At 42.5% G+C, this 20,052-nt stretch overlaps 3 protein-coding genes across 3 annotated transcripts in view; 2 read left to right on the top strand and 1 right to left on the bottom strand.

The window, feature by feature from the left end:
- The first annotated feature begins 586 nt into the window (after positions 1–586).
- Positions 587–9,275, top strand: LOC134093424 (chitin synthase chs-2-like). Its single transcript, XM_062546476.1, has 19 exons — positions 587–618; positions 1,085–1,220; positions 1,329–1,517; positions 2,149–3,203; positions 3,298–3,387; positions 3,507–3,665; positions 3,794–3,968; positions 4,440–4,541; positions 4,847–4,988; positions 5,212–5,412; positions 6,180–6,464; positions 6,631–6,810; positions 6,970–7,375; positions 7,560–7,594; positions 7,713–7,777; positions 7,874–7,984; positions 8,395–8,612; positions 8,730–8,829; positions 8,919–9,275. Exons 1-19 carry the CDS (start codon positions 587–589, stop codon positions 9,021–9,023), a joined length of 3,786 nt encoding a protein of 1,261 aa, XP_062402460.1. The 3' UTR covers positions 9,024–9,275.
- Positions 9,276–9,975: 700 nt separating this feature from the next.
- Positions 9,976–12,912, bottom strand: c1qtnf13 (C1q and TNF related 13). The gene is made up of 2 exons (XM_062546938.1): positions 12,771–12,912; positions 9,976–11,488 (listed from the first exon to the last, which is right to left on the bottom strand). Exons 1-2 carry the CDS (start codon positions 12,796–12,798, stop codon positions 10,413–10,415), a joined length of 1,104 nt encoding a protein of 367 aa, XP_062402922.1. The 5' UTR covers positions 12,799–12,912; the 3' UTR covers positions 9,976–10,412.
- Positions 12,913–14,600: 1,688 nt separating this feature from the next.
- Positions 14,601–20,052, top strand: part of ube2na (ubiquitin-conjugating enzyme E2Na) — an 11,880-nt gene continuing 6,428 nt past the window's right edge. The window contains exon 1 of the mRNA XM_062546940.1: positions 14,601–14,734. Coding sequence (XP_062402924.1) covers positions 14,705–14,734 — 30 coding nt within the window. The 5' untranslated portion in view covers positions 14,601–14,704. The remainder of the gene's footprint in view (positions 14,735–20,052) is intronic.

A 20,052-nucleotide genomic window follows, 5' to 3' on the forward strand; every position in this document is an offset into this window, starting at 1 on the left:
AATGAATCACCAACCTGATGTGTGTCAAGGAAATAAATGGAAATGGTGCTTCTTGATCTATAAAAATATAGTAATAAACTTAACTTAGTTATTCCTTGACCTAATGTTTTTGCTTAAACAGATCAAAATGGACAAAAATGCAGTGACTATGTGAGTGAATGGCCAGGTCCCAGTCATGAGTAAAGTCTTGAAATTAGATACAGAAGGAAATGTGAATCAAACACATGTTCTTTAGGGATATTGGGAATGGGAACGGTGGAAAATACTGTAAATACTACAGGTTTCAAATGACTTTTGTTCTGGAAAAATAGCATTACAAATAATGTCCTTGTTCCTGCCTCTTTCCTTGTTCCTACTTTGGACTCTAGGGGTTTTACCCTAGGGACACTAATGTTTCTTTCCTTCCTTGTTTGATACACGTTAACCTTCCTTTTTATCACAAATGACGCCTCCTTCACTATTTATCCCTGACAAAATCTAAGGAAATGGACAAAGTCCATCCCCCTTTAAAAAAAAGAGGGGACGATTGTCTGTAGCTACATATAAGAGGTGCCAGCGGTGTCCAAAGCAATCTCTAAGCAAGATCATGGAGGGAGAGCAGACAGAGGCTGGTGTCAGGTAGAAATCTATTTGATAATAATACATGAAATGCTACCATGATATTAACCATATTTTTCCAGATATTTTATGAAATAGAATGTATTTCTTATCATAAACATTATAGAATAAATCAGTAACTTTTTATTTAATTGTAAATGACAAATAATTAATAAAGCCGGGATGATTTCTGATTTCTTTCATTTGTTATTTCTGGTCACAACTGTTATAGCATATTTAACATTTTAGTTTTTAGTATAAGTTTTATATAAGTCTTGCCAACAATAAACACTATTCATAACTATGCATAGTTATTTTGTATGAACAAAAGTGAAATTTGTATGAAGTTTTCTTAAACTTGTTTGTTCCATTTGTATCCATTACAAATCACATTCCTGAGTAATTTTCTGACATTCTTTTGAAATCTGTTTTAAATCTGGAGGCTCACTTATTGTTGTTTTCCATGCTTTATGTCTCTTTGTGTCAGGAGGGCATGGGATGCCTGCCGAGAACTTCCCATTATTCAGGATGAGCAGAGACCCAGAAAAAGAGTGACATGCTTCCAGTGGTTCATATGCATAATTGTCGGCTTACTAGTCTTTGCTCTTGCATTGATAAGCAAGGTACGGCTGTAAGAGCTTGTTTTTATAAATAATTGCATTCTATATCTGATTTTTACATATTTTGTACTTGAAAAGCTAAAACCAATATTATTTCTCTCTTCGAAACAGTCCAGCTTTTTGGTTCTGGTTACCCTGGCGAGCAATGCGACAGAGACGGTGCAATCAGACCAGAAGCCCCTTGTGTTCTTAAGCATCGGCTGTGCTGTGATTGGGCCCAGTGTCCTTCTCTTCATCAAGAGCCTGTGGAAACTCTTCTTCAAAGACTCCAACAAACCCAAAGGCAAAACCATACTGTGGGTGAGTAAAAATCCGCTCTTTGTTGGATATGCGCAGCATGCAGTACAATCCAACCTATTACACCCATTACTGTACATTACAAGGACCTTGGACTGCACAACTTTCCGTTTAATTGGATTTTCAGCTTTGTGATCGGTAGACCCCGGTGTTATGGGTGGTAGTCACACCTCTTCATCTCTTACCCTCAACATCGGGACACCATAGGGCTGTGTTCTTGGTCCTCTGCTGTATTCCATATATACAGTGATTTCCTGTGTATTAGCCGCATTGGGTGTAAGCCGCAGGGCAATGTTTTATGCAAGCTAAAAGACACAAAACCATATAACATATTAAGGGCATTTACCTCAAAGAAATTTAGCAATAGTTGGGAAATGATGGTACATACTGTATGACTGTATGACTGCATGACTGCACATGATTCCAACACCATTGCTAAATTTGCTGATGACACAGCAGTGCTTGGCCTCATTTCTGGCTTATCTGAATGAGATACTGTAGGTAGATACACTGGAGCCAGGGCAACAGCCTACTCCCCTGCGGAAAACCTGAAGTTCATGTAATTGTGTAGGATCAAGTGTACTTCTAAATGTCTGAATAATGGTGCATATGGATATCTTGGCTGTTTTCACAGGTGCTGTGTGTGGAGTCTGTGGTGGCTCTAGGAATCATTCTTCTCACTGTGGTCTCTATGCCACATTTCGACATCATCACCAACGTGACGCTGCTGAACAGCGTCAGTGTCCTTTCTGCAGCGTTCCAGGTGGGGGCTGAGTGCATCGCCCGAGAGAGGAAGAGGATCATTGCCATCCCCATCATGGCCGTTGTGCTGATCGTCCTGGGGTACTTGCTCTTTGCCCTTGGTTTTCTCCTAGAAAACAGCAATGACTCTCAGATCGAAACTCAAATGGTAGTATCGGTGACAATAGCCATACTTGGGTCCGTCCTCGTCTCCCTAAACTGGTGGGAAAACTACTCCACCCTCTTCAACATTCCCTTCTTAGAGAATATCTCAAAGGACATTGCCAAATCTCGGAACATGGTGTGCATATTGTCAAGTGCCGTGCGGGTCTTAGTGACAGCAGGGGTAGTTGGAGCATATGTTCCATTATCAGGCCAAGACTGGTCCTCAGTCACAGCCGTCCAACATGAAGAAAGAACATTCATCCTTTGGCTGCTCTTCTCACAGATAGCGTCCTCTGCCCTGTGTCATTGGTTTGTGGTGGTGGCCTGCAAGATGCACGCCCTGAGAAGTAGCTTTGCCGTGCCCATGTACTTGGCTTCAGTGACCGTCCTAGCGGTGTTCTTGGGTCCAATGATCTTCATTTCTGGAGCGTCGGAAGACACTGCTACTCACTGTGAGAACCTGAAAGACATCAAAAACTTCAACGAAATCTTCAGAGGTCCAGAATGGGCCTTGAAGCTAGTGGTCGACGGCACACACACGCTGTGTGCGCGGCCGGGTGTGCGGACCCTGGACACGGCGACCCTCGCTTTCCTGTTCTGCTCCACCGTTAACTGGTGGTTGGGGCTCATCCTGAGCACCGTCTACATCTGGTTTCTGCGCATTCAGCGCATCGAGAGAACCCAAGACCTGTTTGTCAGAAGGCTCTATGAAGGGGCTTTTCTAGAACAGTCCATGCTGCTCAACACACGATTTGAGATCTTGAAAATGAGCAAGTCTAAAAGGTTAGTCCTCTAATCCTTTCATTGCGTATCTGAAAATGAAGTTGATCAAAATTGTGTTAAATTATAAAGTACTTCTCTTGTCTGTCCTCTGTAGAACGCAACAGAAGGTGACTGTTTATTTGTGTGCTACCATGTGGCACGAAAACTACAGCGAAATGATGAAGATTATCATCTCAATGTTCAGGTACCAAACGATGAAAACATAACCTCCTTGGCGGAGGTAATAAGGAAAACAAATTCAATTTCAGATATGTGTCTAAGCTACTAACCAAAGATACTCTGATTTACTTTTTTTTTTGCTAGATTGGACAAGTACAGGCCAAAGGGGAACCTGAGCCGTGATGTGGGTTTTGAGTTCCACATCTTCTTCGATGATGCTTTCAGAGATGTCAAAGACAGCAGTGGACGGCATGTGAACGAATATGCAGAGACTCTCGTGGAAGTCCTGAGGGAAGTGTACATGTAAGTCAAAAGCACGAGTTCAACCTCTCAGTCTCCACAACTGGGAATGGGCCCAGTGTCCTGCAGTGTACCTCAACATGATAATCATGATAGCGTCTGAATCACTGTGTGCCACATTTGCCCGACAGAATCTTCAGTGAGGACGACCGGAGTCTATTCGCACAGAGGCCTCTGCTGCCCAGTCAGAAGATCATCACCACACCGTATGGCGGGCGGCTTCAGTACACTCTGCCCAAGGGCAACACCCTCATGGTGCACTTCAAGGACAAGCTGTTGATTCGGCACAAGAAGCGATGGTCACAGGTAGGCATTGGCATTGGCACAGAAATGAGGCTGCTTCCAAGGCTTTCATCATATCACTTTGTACCAAGGTCTTGTCATACTGTACCACTCTTGATCTGTCAGATAGAGACAGGAGTAGATACTGATTAACTCTCCGTTTTATATTTGATATTTTATCAATTATTAATTCAGAGCACATGATTTGAAGATAAAGACTGATTATTGTTGGTGTTTTGTACTATAGTTCTCTGGTTATTCAAGTGCTCATGTAAACGGAAGTAAATGGATATTCATTATCGGTTTACTGCCGTTATCGATTTATAAACAATCTGTTTAACGCACCCAGGTTTCTGTCAATATTCTGATTCTTTGAGACATGTAGGCCTACACACCTTAAACAGTTTATTCCAGTTACCCGATCAATGCCAGTAATCGTTTTTTTTTTGTGTGCAAGTAAACACACTCAGTGTCGATTATCTTGTTCCCTTGCAGATAATGTACCTCTACTATCTGCTTGGTTGGAGACTAAACAACAAGTATGCTAGAATGTTTGAGCGGGGAGTAGATGAGAATTCTCTGGCAGAGGAACTAAAGGTAAAAACCTCACATACTGTACACAAGTCACCAGAGGTGGAAAACCCCAGCTTAAGTGAGCAAAAGTCCGACCATGTATTGGTTCTACCTGTGCACTTGGTGATCTCATCAATTAGCTGCTCTACCTAGCTGAAGAGTTGTGCTAATTAGAATCAACATGGTTTAAATGAATGGTTGGCACAGATACAGTATGTGGTTGGACTTTTACTCACTGAAGCTGGAGTTTTCCAAGTCACACATACAGTATATTCCAGTAAAGTCATCATGCTATGAACCAGTCCAGACGAGGCTCTCTTTGAATCCAGAAAGAAAAGGACGACACGTACATCCTGGCTTTGGACGGGGACACGGATTTCCAGCCATGTGCAGTGATGCTTCTTATCGACCGGCTGAAGCTGTACTCCGAGGTGGGCGCAGCGTGTGGCAGGATTCACCCTACTGGCGCAGGTATGTGTTTCCAGGGCAACGCATGTCAATCATTCTGCCGGGCACCATTCTGTCCTGCTTTGCTCCTATAGTTCAAATACCTGAGACGGATTCAAAATATTCTGTGCAATATATACATATCTTTACATTGATGTCAGTTCCTAGTTACGGTGTGTAGTGTGTGCTGTGGGATGTATCCAGGTGAAATGTGAGTGTGTGTGTGTGTGTGTGTGTGTGTGTCTAGGCCCCATGGTGTGGTACCAGAAGTTTGAGTACGCGGTGGGCCACTGGATGCAGAAGACCGCTGAGCATGTGATGGGTTGCGTGCTCTGCAGCCCCGGCTGCTTCAGTCTGTTCAGGGCCTCGGCCCTCATGGACGACAACGTCATGAAGAGGTACACCACCAAAGCCTCCGAGGCAGGCCACTACGTGCAGTATGACCAAGGTCAGTGAATCCACCTTTAGGAGCACTCTCTGTGTGTGCTGTCGCGCAGTAGAACTGCCTATGTGTTTATGAAAACAGAAGAAAATGTTGGTATACCATAGCAAATTTAAACCAAAAATGATTTGTACAGACTAATCAGGCTTATCTGACATTGCATTTAAAATAAGATAATAAGATGATACTTTAATGTCCATTTACACTGAAATTTGTCTTGCATTTCAGCTCAGCAATCAGCATAGAAAGATATTAAAATCAAATTACATTCAGGATCATACATTCACACCACATGTAACAGGTGTTACCTACACACAGATAATGCCCAATAGACTGGGTGCCTCTCAACTTCTCTTCTCGATCCTCGATGCTCAGTCCTCCAGGCTCATTCCCACTGATCTGTAACTAACACTGGATAGACTATCCCACTGGTGCCACCCCATTATGTAGATCAGTGAGGACAAAGACCAAGGAAGGAAGGGAGGATGTATAAAAGACGAATGAGAGGCACCCTAGGAGTGAGGGATCTACTTTACCCTCCTCTGTTGATTGAGTAATGATGACACAGACTAAGGGAGGAAAGAGTGTTTGTATTTATGTCTCCTACAGCTGGGCATCCTAAAGCGTGTTCCGGACAGAAGACAAAGACCTGTCATGTGCTACTAACTAACACAGGACTTGTACCCTGCCTGTGTGTCTAGAATTTCCCCTTGGGGATCAATAAAGTCTCTATCTATCTATTTATCTATCTATCTATCTATCTATGTGAACAGGGGAGGACCGCTGGCTGTGCACGCTGCTGCTGCAGCAGGGCTGGAGGGTGGAGTACAACGCGGCGTCGGACGCCTACACCAACGCCCCGCAGGACTTCAAGGAGTTCTACAACCAGCGCCGCCGCTGGGGGCCCTCCACCATGGCCAACACCATCGACCTGCTGGGCTCCGGCCAGGTCACCTCCAAGAAGAACAGCTCCATCTCCATGCCCTTCATCCTCTACCAGATCGTCACCATGATGGCCTCCATCTTGGGCCCGTCCACCATCTGCCTCATGATCGCAGGTAAAAAAAAATGAAAAGATTAAAAAAAGATCACATTATATAATGTCAGGAAGAGGTCTTCATGAAAAGTGACAACAAAACAACACAGTACACTACAAATTGCAACTTACAATAGTTTCCTGAAAATACTGAAATTAATTCAAGTTTCTGTGGTTCTCCCTTTCAGGAAGTTTCACCTACATTTTCAACATGGGAGCCAATCTTGCCTTGGTAGTCGCAGTAGTGCCCCCTGCTGTCTACCTCGGGCTCTGCTTCAAACTGAAGTCAGACACGCAGATCAAAGTAGCTGCAGTGATGAGCATCATATATGCCTTATTCATGACAGCGACAATTCCAGCAATCATTGGTAAATTATTTTAGAATGAATTCATTTTATACAAAAAGGAGTTCAGTCATTTAAAAAAGACTTCAAAATGTTAACAAGAACCCATGAAGGTTACCGTAGTAGGCTACAGTTTCATGTCATCCATCCATTTGGGTAACAAAAGCGCATGTCCCTGTGCAGGCCAGATGGTGGAGGAGCAGACGTTTGTGACGCCGGCGGGCATCTTCTTCATCAGCATGGTGCTGATGTACGTCACCACGGCAGCGCTGCACCCGCAGGAGTTCTCGCTGGTGGTGTACGGCCTCCTCTACTTCCTGTGCATCCCCAGCGGCTACCTGCTGCTCACCATCTACTCCATCGTCAACATGAACAACGTGACGTGGGGCACGCGCGAGAGCGGGGCTGGCGCCGCCAAGGCCCCCGTGGCGGCCCTGCAACGGCGCGCCCTGCAGGCCAAACTGTGCAACTGCCTCTGCTGTAAGGCCCCCCCAGTGGAGGAGCCCAAGCAAGAAGTGGTGGTTCAGACAACAGCAGTGACTGAAATGCAAGACCTGGATGACCACCGTGACTGTCAACCGCAAGAGAGGTACAGTAAGATCACCTTATATCTACTGTTTTTTTTTTTTCTATTGTAGTAACTACAGTGCTAAACTACAGTAACTAAAATGTAGTTATTTGAGCCAATAGCATGATACCAGTGTGTGCATTGTCTGTCTGATGTACAAATCATTTTGCTCATTCAATTAAACTAAAATACATTCAAATTGTAGTTCCCTGGAGCCTCCGGGTCCATATCCTGAGCAGAGTAAGTACCAGATGCATATGGCACCATTCACAAACACCATTATGTCCTACAACAATTTAGATGTGTGTTCAGGTTATAACCAGGCTTCTGCTCTCTTCTTGTACTTGTTCCTTTATAGACTGGATTGCACAGTTGCAGAAAAAAGCATATGGTTTTGGATTAGCTGAGAGTCACCTCACAAGGGTGAGTTCATTTTGAGCACAATTACTGTGCATGAATCATGATTATGTTATTTCCTGAGGTACAGTAAAAGCCACTAACAAATCTCTCTCCCTTTAGGATGAGGAAGACTTTTGGAGAGAACTCCTAAAAAGATATCTGGAACCACTGGTGGAGGATAGGGACCAGCAGAGAAAAATAGCAGATGATTTAAAAGATCTACGAAATAAGGTGATTTGACAACACTTAAGTTTATTTCACAGTATATATATTGAATCTATGTTAAAGAACATTGTGTATTTTAGATGGACTTGAAAATATTAAATAGAATATTGCTGTCAGACAAAATGTCAAAACAAAGTAAAATCAAAAGAGGAGAGGCCCAAGAGGGAGAAAAGAATACAGACATGCAACACTTTGAACTGGAACACACCCAGGACACTCATTTATCCTGACAACGTCATACTTACCAAACAACACTTCCAGGCTGCCAACCAAAGTGCTGTAGGTGCAGAAAAGTTAATGATTTCATTTGTGAATGAGGACCTAGTCAGTAGGCTACAGTATATTTCATCCTGATAGGTCCAGGTTGCCGTTTGTGAATGATGCATGTGATGAACTTTCAGGTTTTATCTCCATAGGTGACCTTCATCTATTTCTTCTCCAATGCTCTATGGCTGGTGGCCACTTTTTTTCTTCAAGCCATTGGACAAGCTGTCACCATAACATTTCCAAAGATATACATCAATGGCACCATTGACCCAGTCAAGACCTATTCAATAGACCCTGTTGGGCTAATGTTTCTATTGAGTTTTGCATGTCTTCTACTAGTCCAATTCGTTGCCATGCTATATCACAGGTGATTACAAATTTGGCAAAATTTATCTTATTATAGTAACAAATTGGAGGGTTTTGTGTTCATTTGTTGGCTAGTCATCTATGTTTGACCCTTTCAAAACATGTTTATTTACTGCAGAATTTATACCATGATCCATTATGTGTCATATATTGACACGGAGTCCAAATCTGGGCAAAAGTTCCTGAAGCAACAGTCCTCAAAGGAGCTTGATGAGCAGGTACCATATATCAATTATCGAGTTATTTTTATCCAAGCTTTTCATTATCCTTGTTGGGCTGACATTGGACACATTCTTCATTCCCAAAGGTCCCTGACTTCCAAGAATCACATCTTCACATAAATGGGCTGGGCAAGGAATCACTGTGCATCCAGAACCCAGCAGCAGTGGAAGGCGCAATCACGTTGGTGTAAGAGTTGAAATGGGAAACACTTTGATAAAGACAGCCAAAGCTGGATTAAATGCTTTACCCGTCAACTTTACTCTGATGGGTCGTTCACAATCAGGGAGAGCACTTGGTTTAAGGCTCAAAATTGCGTATTCTCCATGTAGTAGGTCTGTATATCTGACAACAGTTGGTGGAGGACAATTGGTCATGGTGATATTGTGGAATATTTGTGGGGAAAAAAAGAATTTTACGATGTCTGTTTACAAGAGTAAGAATGTTTATTATGAATACCTGGAAGTGTGTGGTGGAGTGACACAAATGTAGTTTCTCACCATATTTCTGTTTGTATACAATATTTGTAGAGTTTATTAATGTTCATTGTGCCAACATAATGACACCATTGAAGTAAGTTGTATCAAAGTCTCTTTTTTATATCATGTTGTGTGTTTCATTTATGCTAACAAAAGTGTTTAGTAGATAAGTGAAGCATCACATTTAGGGTGAAAATGTGTGTAGGCTACAGCTAATTCCACTAATTAGTAATACACAATTATCAAACATAATCATATTTGAGGAACGCAGACATATAAGTAGTAATCCCAAAATGTTAGACAGGTCATGACTGAACCCACAACCATTTTTTTTTGTTTTTGTTTTCTTTAACATTTTGATGTTAAATCAGGCTATCCAATAATAATTGTGTTTGTGACAGAAAATCATTGAATTCTGATGGCCTGATGGCCTCTTTCGTCTTGATTGTTGTACCTCTGCTTTAAAGCTCTTTCTTTATGTACTATTCATGTTGAATACTTTATCTGTTGTGTGTGTATGCATAATCATTTAATGCAGCAGTCCATCTTGTGAGAGAGTAATGCAAAGTAATGATGAAATAAAGGATTAAATAAAAACAGTGAGCACATGACACACATGACACGACACTTCATGAAGTAATTTTATTTAAAGACTTGTGAGTAAAAACAGTATATGCCTGATGTGTTTAAATCAGTCTATACATAAAAAAAGTAAACATTAAATCTCATAGAATAAATAGTTGGTGAACAATAAAGGTATTGATCTATACTCCTTTGTCTACATTAGTTTATACTCTTAGAAGCAACCATATATACCAATCTATACACTATTTACATAATAACTTTAGTTTAACGACTACTTTAGCTTATAAAGTGTTCTATGTTAAAATAATTTGCTCTTGGAAGTACTTGGAAATGTTGGCTAAAGAAGTTTTGTTACTATGGTGGTAAACATGTTTTGCCCCACGGTGGGGTACACAAACATAAAGGCATATACAAACCTAAGAATCTACATCTCCAGACTCTCCGTTATGTGTCAATTGTACTACTTAGAATAATAAAATTGGGCAGGCACAGCTTCTCAACGGTCCGTTGGATGTCCCTTAATTCTGAGTCCTGCCCTGGCCCACGGGGGCCACTGCGTAGACCAGGAAGCCGGAGAAGGTGGTGTAGCGGCCCTGGTTGCTGTAGATGCCGTACCGGTCGTCCTGCTGGCTGTAGAGCCACACGCTGTCTCCCCTCTGCAGTAGCAGCAGCAGGCTCTGGCTCTGCATCTCCCGCCGTCGGGACATGTCCTCGTCGAACACCATGGCCTGCACCTCGCCCTTGCCCAGCATCAGCTTGACGGACACGGCCCTGCGTGGATGCTTGCCCACGGTGAAGGCGAAGAAGTAGGCGCCTGGGTAGCGGCACGTGAAGTGGCCCGACGTCTTGTTGAAGTGTCCCCCGATGTTGACGTACTCCACGTCGAAGGTCAGCGCCTGCTTGCTCTGCTGGAAGACCCTCTCCCCCAAGATGGGAGACGTCCGCGCCACGGAGAAGGCTGAGCGGGGCTCCTCTGCCGACTCCTCCCTCCTCGTCCAGCCGTAGTCTCCTGGCGATGGACAGCCGGGGAACGGCAAAGCCGGCGGGGGAAGGTGGTTGTTGACGTAGCCCGTGTTTGATGACACATCTGGGTAGACGAGGTAGCCGCTAAATGTGATGTAGGGGCCGGCGTTGCTGTAAAGAGCGTACTGAGGGTTCTCCTGGAGCAGCAGCCACACAGTGTCCATGGCTCGCAGGCTGACCATCACACTCTGACTCTGCACCTTGCGGCCCTCTTTGCGGTAGTCGTCGTAGGCGATGGCCTGCACCTCCTGCCCGTTCTTGACCAGCATGACAGACAGCAGCTTCTTGGGGAACTTGCCCACGGTGAACGTGAAGTAGTAGACACCCGGGATGCGGCAACGGAAGCGGCCCGTGTCGGGGTTGAAGTCGTGACCCACGTTGACCAGCAGCCGGTCGAAGGTCACAGCTCGCTGTGAGCCGCCCGTGACGCTGCTGCTGCGGGTGGCCGAGAAGGCCGAGCGCTGGCCGGTCACCAAGGGAGGGACATGGAAAGATCCGGCCAGGCCCGAGCAAGTGAGCAGATAGAGCAGGAAGGTCAGAGGCCGGGTCAAAAACGTTGATGTGCCTTGAGCTGAAAATAACAAAATCAAAACAGGCCAGTGATGGGAAAATGACAATAACAAAATATGAGCATAAACATTGATGCCTTGCCTTAAAAGACTTCCTAAAGACAGTGTCAACAGGAAATCCTGTTGACAGATCAAAGACCATGAAACAAGTCATCTGAGGACTGTGAGGGGAAAAAGACAACTACATCAATAAACCCCTCCATTACTGAAGTCCTTAGGCTACTCTACAAACAAACCACATTTTGTTTTTCTATAGTCTACGTATAACAATGGGGACACGATGGAATGTATAACAGACTCTGCTAAGGTATACTCAATGTGAAAGTGCTTTTTTTTCTCCAAATCGGTGTGTGATGGTTTGGCTAAAATAGCACATGAGTGGGTTAGGAAGTCTGGTTTAGCCCTGTCACAATGAATCGTGCACCTCAGATCAAGTGTTCAGTGGAAGCATCAGTCCTCTAATTCAGCTGGTATTGTCTGTTCTCTCTGTGCACTCAGAGAAGGCAATAGATTAGACCTTGGTTCATCTGGCCCTATGTGCTGGAACGCTGGAACAATGGCATATTTGGGAGGGGGTGATGAAGCCCGCGTGGGACTGCGACTGAGGTGAAGGAATGTCTTTTAAAAGTATACCAACCTCAACTGCTTTACCAGGGGAACCTATTGTGTGTTTTTTTTTTGTCAAAAAATGGTCATCTTCATCAAGGAATGCATCAGTTGTTAATGGATAAATGGTAGCCTATAGTCTTATTGATTGAGTTGAAGCAAATAAGTAAGCCATATGATACATTTAGAAAATACTGTTTCAAACTCTGTTTAGAGTTTAACAGGTACTAATCAGGAAGGGTATGTTGAATGTTACAGCAATTGATTGATCTGCTGAAATTAAAGCATTATTTAGTAGCATTACTTCTCAAAATGAGTTTTTCAAGACAGGAATGACCTGTTTGGCTGGACAATTTAAGAAATTAAATGAAAAAAAAATACTTTAATCATCTGAGTAATTGCTTTTCATCCTTATGGCCACCCGTTTCAGAGAGAGCATTGCCATGTTAGCCCTCATTCCTCGCACATGATGGAATTATATATAACTATGACATTATGCTACATTTGAATTGAAAATGAAAAATTAAAGAGAAGAAAAGAATGAAAATTACACATCTTGTAACTACAAACTGGAATGTTTCTCCCAGCAACTAGCTTGTCCTTACACATGCCTCACAAACGCTACACAAAGAACATATTTCTTTTTCTCGTCATGTTTATAAACAGCGGCTGTCCTACCTGCTCTGGTGTGGTGTTGCTGATGCATGTCTGGGATGACTGGCGGCTTCCGCTCCTCTCTGGCGCGCTGCACGGTCTGCGTCCCTTTTCTGCTGATATGCCACCCTTTCAGGGGAGCTATGGCCTCCCCACAGAGGAGGAGCGTATGAGCAGCAGCATCTCTCTGGACCCAGCAAACAATTCACGCAGACCTGGCACCCTGAGTAATAAAGTCCTTGGAGTCAGGGTTCAATGTTTGGCTCAGAGTCAAAGCTCAAAATATATATCAGAATTTGTTAATATATCTGTGTATGATGGGAAATATGAAAATGTTTTACTGTCAACAGAGTATTATGTTTATTTGGTGAAGCTTGTCAAACTAAATATTAACCCAAAATAATTAAAGTTTGCAACATAACAGGGAGATGAACACATGCAGTAAAATCAAGCTGATTCAAGCTTGACTTTTTTCCTGTGCTGTCATAGAGGACATATTGCATCTGGGGCTGTGAATATGCCTACTAACCAAAAATAATCCTCTTTGGTATTCAAAAATGAAGGAAAATACAATACATTCTGGCCTTACTGCAAGCATTCTGGCCTTACTGCAAGCAGTGATACCACCTCCAGAAAGGCAAGGTCATAATTTCTAGATTTTTTTCATCAGTCCATGTCAGTCAGTTCATCAGTCAGTTCATTTTTCCATGTTGGTGGAATGAGTTGCCCAGTAGCCCTACTCTCTGTTCCAGCAACAGTTTTCAAGAGGGGTCTTAAGGCATATTTGTTCAATATGCACTTAGTCTATTTAGCGTTTCTTATGTGTTATGGTTTGTATAATAATATAGTATTGCTTTGTTATAATTATCCCATTGATTGGATTTTACATTGTTGTTTATTTTGGCTATTCTCCTTAATTTTTTTGTAATTGTTCATTGTTAAATTACATTGTTAAATGGACAAAGGCGTCTGCTAAATAACAATAACCATAACCATAACCTATGTTATGTAAATCCACACAACTCTTTGGAGTGGCAGTCAAGAGGCCCAGCTTCGAGGCTGGGTGGGGTAACTGCTCTCTCTCTCTCTCTTTGCTACAGTTACATTTTGTCTTATATCTATTTCATCTTTGTTATTTACTTTAACTATATCCTACATCCAACTACTCTTATGATTTAGGCTACCTCATGTCACAACCTGATGTTGATTTTGTATTAACCATGGCTAGGTCCCAAGGTCTGAAATGACTTCCACAATCCACATTTTCCTCTTTGGAATAGGCCTAGAGCATCTTACAAAAATAGCCTAAATGATTGCTAATGAATGAACAATTCTATAGATAGGCCTACTTTATTTGACATTAACTTCATCCCATCTTGGCTAGTTCTGCGTTATTTTACAATGCAAACCTATTCAATTTGCATCTGGGAATGGGAACAGATAAACTCTAAACTACCTGTGTCAGCTATGTTCTCCAATGTATTGTTATCTACCATGCAACAGCTCACAGGGAAATTACATGGTCAAGAGTATGCATGCATACAATTTCATCAGAAGAGCATAGTCATTTCTACAATGAATGTACCCTTTAATAACCTATTATACTTTGGCAAAAATGTGAATTTGTCTCCAGTGCATGGTTTTAAGCCATAATGGAAATGAATAGGCAAGGCTGTGTCAACACAGCAAGAGCCAACTTACACTTTGAATGACGTTTTGTTCATTCATTTGATATTGTTACATATTTACGGAAACATAATTAGATTTTTTATTCTACTAATAAACTAAACGTTTTAATGGACCTACCACATTACTAATCAACTCAGTATAGATTATTAATGGACGATACATTTCCGAGTCGTGACGCAAAACGCCGGAAGACGTGTGTGTGTCTCCGCCGTAAATGCAAACGAAAGGAGTAGCACTGGGAGTCAGAGCCAGACTACAGCAAAGACAAGATGGCAGGACTGCCCCGCAGGATCATCAAGGTAACAGTGCATTGGCATTTCAAGCAATAATTTAGATCTTTGTATTAAATTCCACACAATCAATTTCGCAAGATGTGATGCCTCAGTCACTGAGTGAAGTAATGTGCAAGGTGACAAATGGGATGGCTATCGGTCGGTTAGCATATGCCTCTATGAAGGCTGTGGCTTGCTAAGTGAACTTCCGTTCAGCTAGTCCTCGTTTCCAGCCCGAATAAGGGTGGGTTAAAATTGAACTGGATGCAGGCTAAAGATGGCGGAGAAGTGTGCTGGTGGTCAGTCGTGCGTTGATATTTCTTGCTGTATGTGTTTAACACATTCAGTTGTTTATGCTTAGCCAATATTCGTTTGTGTATGCACAATAGTTTGCATTGTCGCTAGCTAACGTTAGCTGACTATCACTTGCTAGCTAGCTTCTGCCTTAATCCACTCAGTTATTGTAGCTATCCCAGCTAACGGTTGCTAGCCCTTGTTAGTCCTGTAGGCAGTTAGCTAGCCATTGAACTACCTCCCTGGCTAGCTAGCTATCGCCATTCTGTGGAATATCTTGTTATATTAAATATACCCACCAAACGGTGTGGGGACTTACGGGTAGTTGAATCTATTGTTGATCAATCTTAATTAAATATATCAGATGCTCATGTCATACTGAAATCTGCTCGTTTAGTTCATAGGTTGCGGCTAAGGAAATGACACTGCATGCGCTATCAGTTAGGCAAATGCTATAAGTGACAAGGCCTGTTGAGCGATGTTTGGAAAAACAGAAACGTTGCTGTCCAGTGAATGAGGGAACTCCGTTCTCTGTCGTGTTGGCTTCTTTACGGATTGAAAAACGCTAGGCCAAAATCAATGTCTTCATTCCAGTGGTCAACTCCTCAATGTTTAGTTTCGTGGTAACATTAGGCTAGCTTGCTACCCAATCTTTACGTTATTGCAATATTAGCTAGTACCTCAAGACTGTAACTGTCAAAAGTTGTCCCTTCTCACGAATCGTTGTAATAATGAGCATCAAATCATAAACCATTCATTGGTCTATACGTGGCAGCACTTAACTGCAGTTTGATTGAGTGGTTAGCACAGTGGATGAAGAGACGTTTGCTGGGGACGAGGTGCAGTCAGCGGCAAGTTGGGCTGATGCATTATTTAGTGTGTTGAACTGTCAACTCAGTTTACAGTGTTGGGAAGTTTGTCGCTTGGTGCATTTGACACGTTGTATTTTGTACATTTTCTTTTTTTAAACCTGCTTTACCAAGAAGTTTTATCAACCAAACGAGAACAGTAGATGATTGCAACCTATGATTCCCACACGTTTCTTCAACTCTTCCTACAAATGTAATGTAATCGAATGTTGAAGAGAGTTTTGTTTGTCCCGATGGAATATAGTAAAGACTTGTTTTCTAGTCCCCCGCCCCATGGCCATTGCATGCTTGTGTGTGGGTTCCTTGACATTTTAGGAATTCCAGTCCAGTTTCCAGAGGCAGAACAAGCTGCACGAGCCGGTAGTGGTTAATGTTGGTGTACAGGCTACTTCAGCACACTGGTGAAAATGGACTTAACACACAATGTTCAATTATTTGTCCTGTGTGTGGTGTAGGTTTACTTTCCGTCTGTTTACATAGCCCTGCATGGATACTGAAAGATGTGCCAAAAATATTTGAGAATCAAAAACATGATTTCCATAGCCTTTGTTTTGGTTTTACAATAGCATTTTGAAGAAATTTGACTGGGCATAATTCTCCAGCAGCAAATGCTTGTCAAGCTAGCTATGAGAGAAAGACTGTTGTGTAATCAGGTTATGTGTGTGAGAGGTGTGGTGGTGTGTCCGCTCCTGGTTGTGCTGGTGGCATAGCTCTCTCAGGTGCGTATGTTATCCATCCCTCCTCCTGAATTCCTCATGTGCTATCTGATTCTCACAGTCCTTCTGCAGGAGGCCAAGCTCTCAAGAGCACCTGCAGGTCACCCAGTGCATCTTTTTGTGGAACAGCAGGAAGCTGTTAGCTAGGTAATATCTGCACATTTCATCATGAATATGTATTTTTCGGTTTTACAAGTAAAGTTGGGCTTACATTCAAGTTTACACGTCTTTTTTTAGTACCCCTCTAGATTTGTGATCTAATATGATGTCACTTTTAGCACCCCTATTCCTTATAATGGCCTCGGGTGCCATGAAGGGCCGGTGCGTTACTAAGTCAGACTGTAAGGAACTTGTCAACGCCTTGGCTTCTGTGTTAAAAGTCTGTTTGTCGAGACTAGAGGCACTGCATATTCTTAGACTAGAGGTATTCCTCCTATTCCTCCATGACTTTTCTTTACATAGGAAGAATGGCTCTCCAGTGTTGTTCAAGACAAGATCATCAGTTCTTTTGCACTTATTGATCTGCTGGTGACCAGAATTGGCCGGTTTTTGCCGTGATTGATTCACATGCCGATTTTATGCCAGTCAAATGCACTCGCGTGCTGCACTAGAAACAACATCCCCCAGCTGAGTTTGCAAAGTCTACAACACTCAATACAAAGAAATCGCTAATACAAAGTTTTTCTATGCGCAGAAAGTGAACGCTGTGCTTTGCCATATTGCATGGAATTTCCTAACATCCGTTGCAACTTCATTGCATAAACAGCACTCATCATCACCGCCCATCTCTACGCCTGCTTTGACTTTTAATACCTTAGTCTAGCAGATTGGGAAGCGGATGGTATGAAAGTGAAAATACGATATTAGAAAGGCAAAGAAAAGTTATTTGCTTTTTTACATTGTAGCCTACAATGAAGAAAACTGATGCTCTGAATACTGATTCAGCTGTGTCTGAAAGTTTCTCTAGTTGATGCATTTAACCAGAATTTGGATTACACCTGTTTTTAACAGATATAGCATACATGATTGTGGGTGTGTACCTCCTCCTCTGTCTTTGCATCAGTGCATATCAAAATATGTTCATGGCAGCATGTTCAAATGTATCATCATGAACATTGTTTTTGTATTTTTAGTTGGATATTGGGTATGAGGACAGGAAAACGGTTGTTCATCATAACACATTGCATTTAGTAGTATAGTGTATGTGAATGTCCCATACTGGGAAGCTTTATAGTTAGTTATAGCTAAAGTTAGACTTGAAGAAGAATCTGTCTGTTGCCGGTTCTGTTTTTTTTATTTAAATATATAATCAGCCATTCCATTATTGAAAACTTGATTAAATGTCTATGTTAAAGTGTTCTATTAGAGAAAAGATAGAAAATAAATATTTGTATGATGTAAAGTGGTTAGAAAAAATGAACCGCGAATTGGCTAAAATCGGTATCAGCAGGTCAAACTCTCGGAATCGGACCAGAAAATTGCGATCAGTGCTTTGTTGAACTTGTGATCAGTATGTGTTCTCTTTAATTGTAAGGTGATCAAGATAATTGATTGTAATGATCAAAAGAATTGTTTGTAGACCTGTTTTCAAAGAAGAGGATTTATGCTAAAAGCCTCATCTGTAGCCAAAGGGAAATAATCAGAAATTGATTTATCTGCTACAGGATGGCACAAGCCCTGACTCTTAAACCTAAGTGAACCAATATTCAATAAAAAAAATAACCATTTCACCAACGCCACCTAGTTACTACAGTGGTTTAAGACCTGTTCTAAACACAAAATAATCATCCGTAAAAATCTTGCATTCGGCACAACAAAAAAAACATGTTGGCTTACAGTACCTGTTGCGTACTGCTTATGTAACAGGTTTGACTGAGGCTGTGGCGTGGGAACAAACTGAATTTTTAGGATATGTGGGGATTTTGACTTAACCTGTGTCTTATCACTCTCACGTGTATCCCTGACGAGCAATTTTAGGGACAGCTTGCAGAACACATGACTGCTTACATAGTCTGTGAAGGGAAAAGCTGTAGTGTCAATACATTTCCAGTGTGGCCTGAAATACAGATCTTTGACATCAGCTACGCTAATGTAATTTATTCTCCTGGTGTGACAAGTGCAGCTCGCTCATACCCACAATGCAACAGGGCCAGCAGTAAGACACAGATGTTTTTGTTCATAAGGTAGCCTACATCTCTGGAGTTTCATTTCAATGAACTCCATTGCCCCTCCTCAATGTGAAGCAGATCCAGCTGCTTTGCCAGAGGTGGTCACCAGGGTAGCAGTGCTCGGTGGTGTATTGGCCCTTGAGTCAGTCTGCTGCTTCCTTCAGACTTTGTTTTTGTTGATGGTGTCTCGTTCAAATGTTTTGCTCCTGTTGAAATTGTCCATAGCCAGAGTGGACACCTTGGCTGTGTCCAAAAGTCAAGCGCGCACGCTGGATAGTACCTTCTTTCCAGTAGCGTCTCAGTTAGCTTGCTCCTCAGTAGGCCTATGCGTCCCTACCTACATTTGGACAGCACTAACTAGTTGGCGTCACATGACTCGGGGAGGGGGTGTGTTGACTATTTGCATGAGGTGTGGAGCTTGACCTGCGCTGCGCAATGGATTATGGGATATCTGAGGCCAAAAAGATGCATCGATGCATGCTTGGAAATCACGCCAAACGAAGTACCCATCTAGTGAGAGCGCTTGACTTTCGGACAGTCTATTCTGACGTAACTGCCGGGAAATGCACACTGCCCAGCGTGTGTACTTATGTTTCAGACACAGCCCTTGATTGTTGAAGTAGTGGTGGAGTTTGGGGACACATTTGCTGTATAAATCAGTGGAGGGAAATGATGACCCAGCAGCTCTGATTTGGATGTTCATGAGTCAGTGTCACATCACATGCAGTGCCTGGTAGTGACGCCTAAGGTTTAAGAACGTTGCATATCGGAAGCTTTGAGGTGTTACACAGATATGAAGACGTGGCTTCATAATGGCTTCTCGAATCTCCATTTAAATTTATGCTTTTCTGTCTCTGTCTACTCAAGGCAAAACATGATTCAGTAATAATTTTCTTTATTAAAACCAGGCTTTGCACTGACTGTTCCCGAGCAACTAGGGACAGATATGCAATATTGAGAAAGGGAAAACATCACTCGCAAGGCTGGTAGGCCTATCCTTAGGGAAAACATCACTCGCAAGGCTGCTGGTAGGCCTATCCACATCACTAGCAAGGCTGGTAGGCCTATCCACATCACTAGCAAGGCTGCTGGTAGGCCTATCCACATCACTAGCAAGGCTGATAGGCCTATCCACATCACTATCACGGCTGGTAGGCCTATCCTTTTTTGTAATGTTTCTACAGTTTACCCGCATGGCTGTTCAGCCGTATTAAAGGGATATTCCGCCATTTTTGGAAATACGCTCATTTTCCACCTCCCCTCGAGCAAAACAATCGATATTTACCTTGTTCCCGTTC

This window comes from Sardina pilchardus, chromosome 10 (assembly GCF_963854185.1).
Source record: "Sardina pilchardus chromosome 10, fSarPil1.1, whole genome shotgun sequence".
NCBI classification, from domain to species: Eukaryota; Metazoa; Chordata; class Actinopteri; order Clupeiformes; family Clupeidae; genus Sardina; species Sardina pilchardus.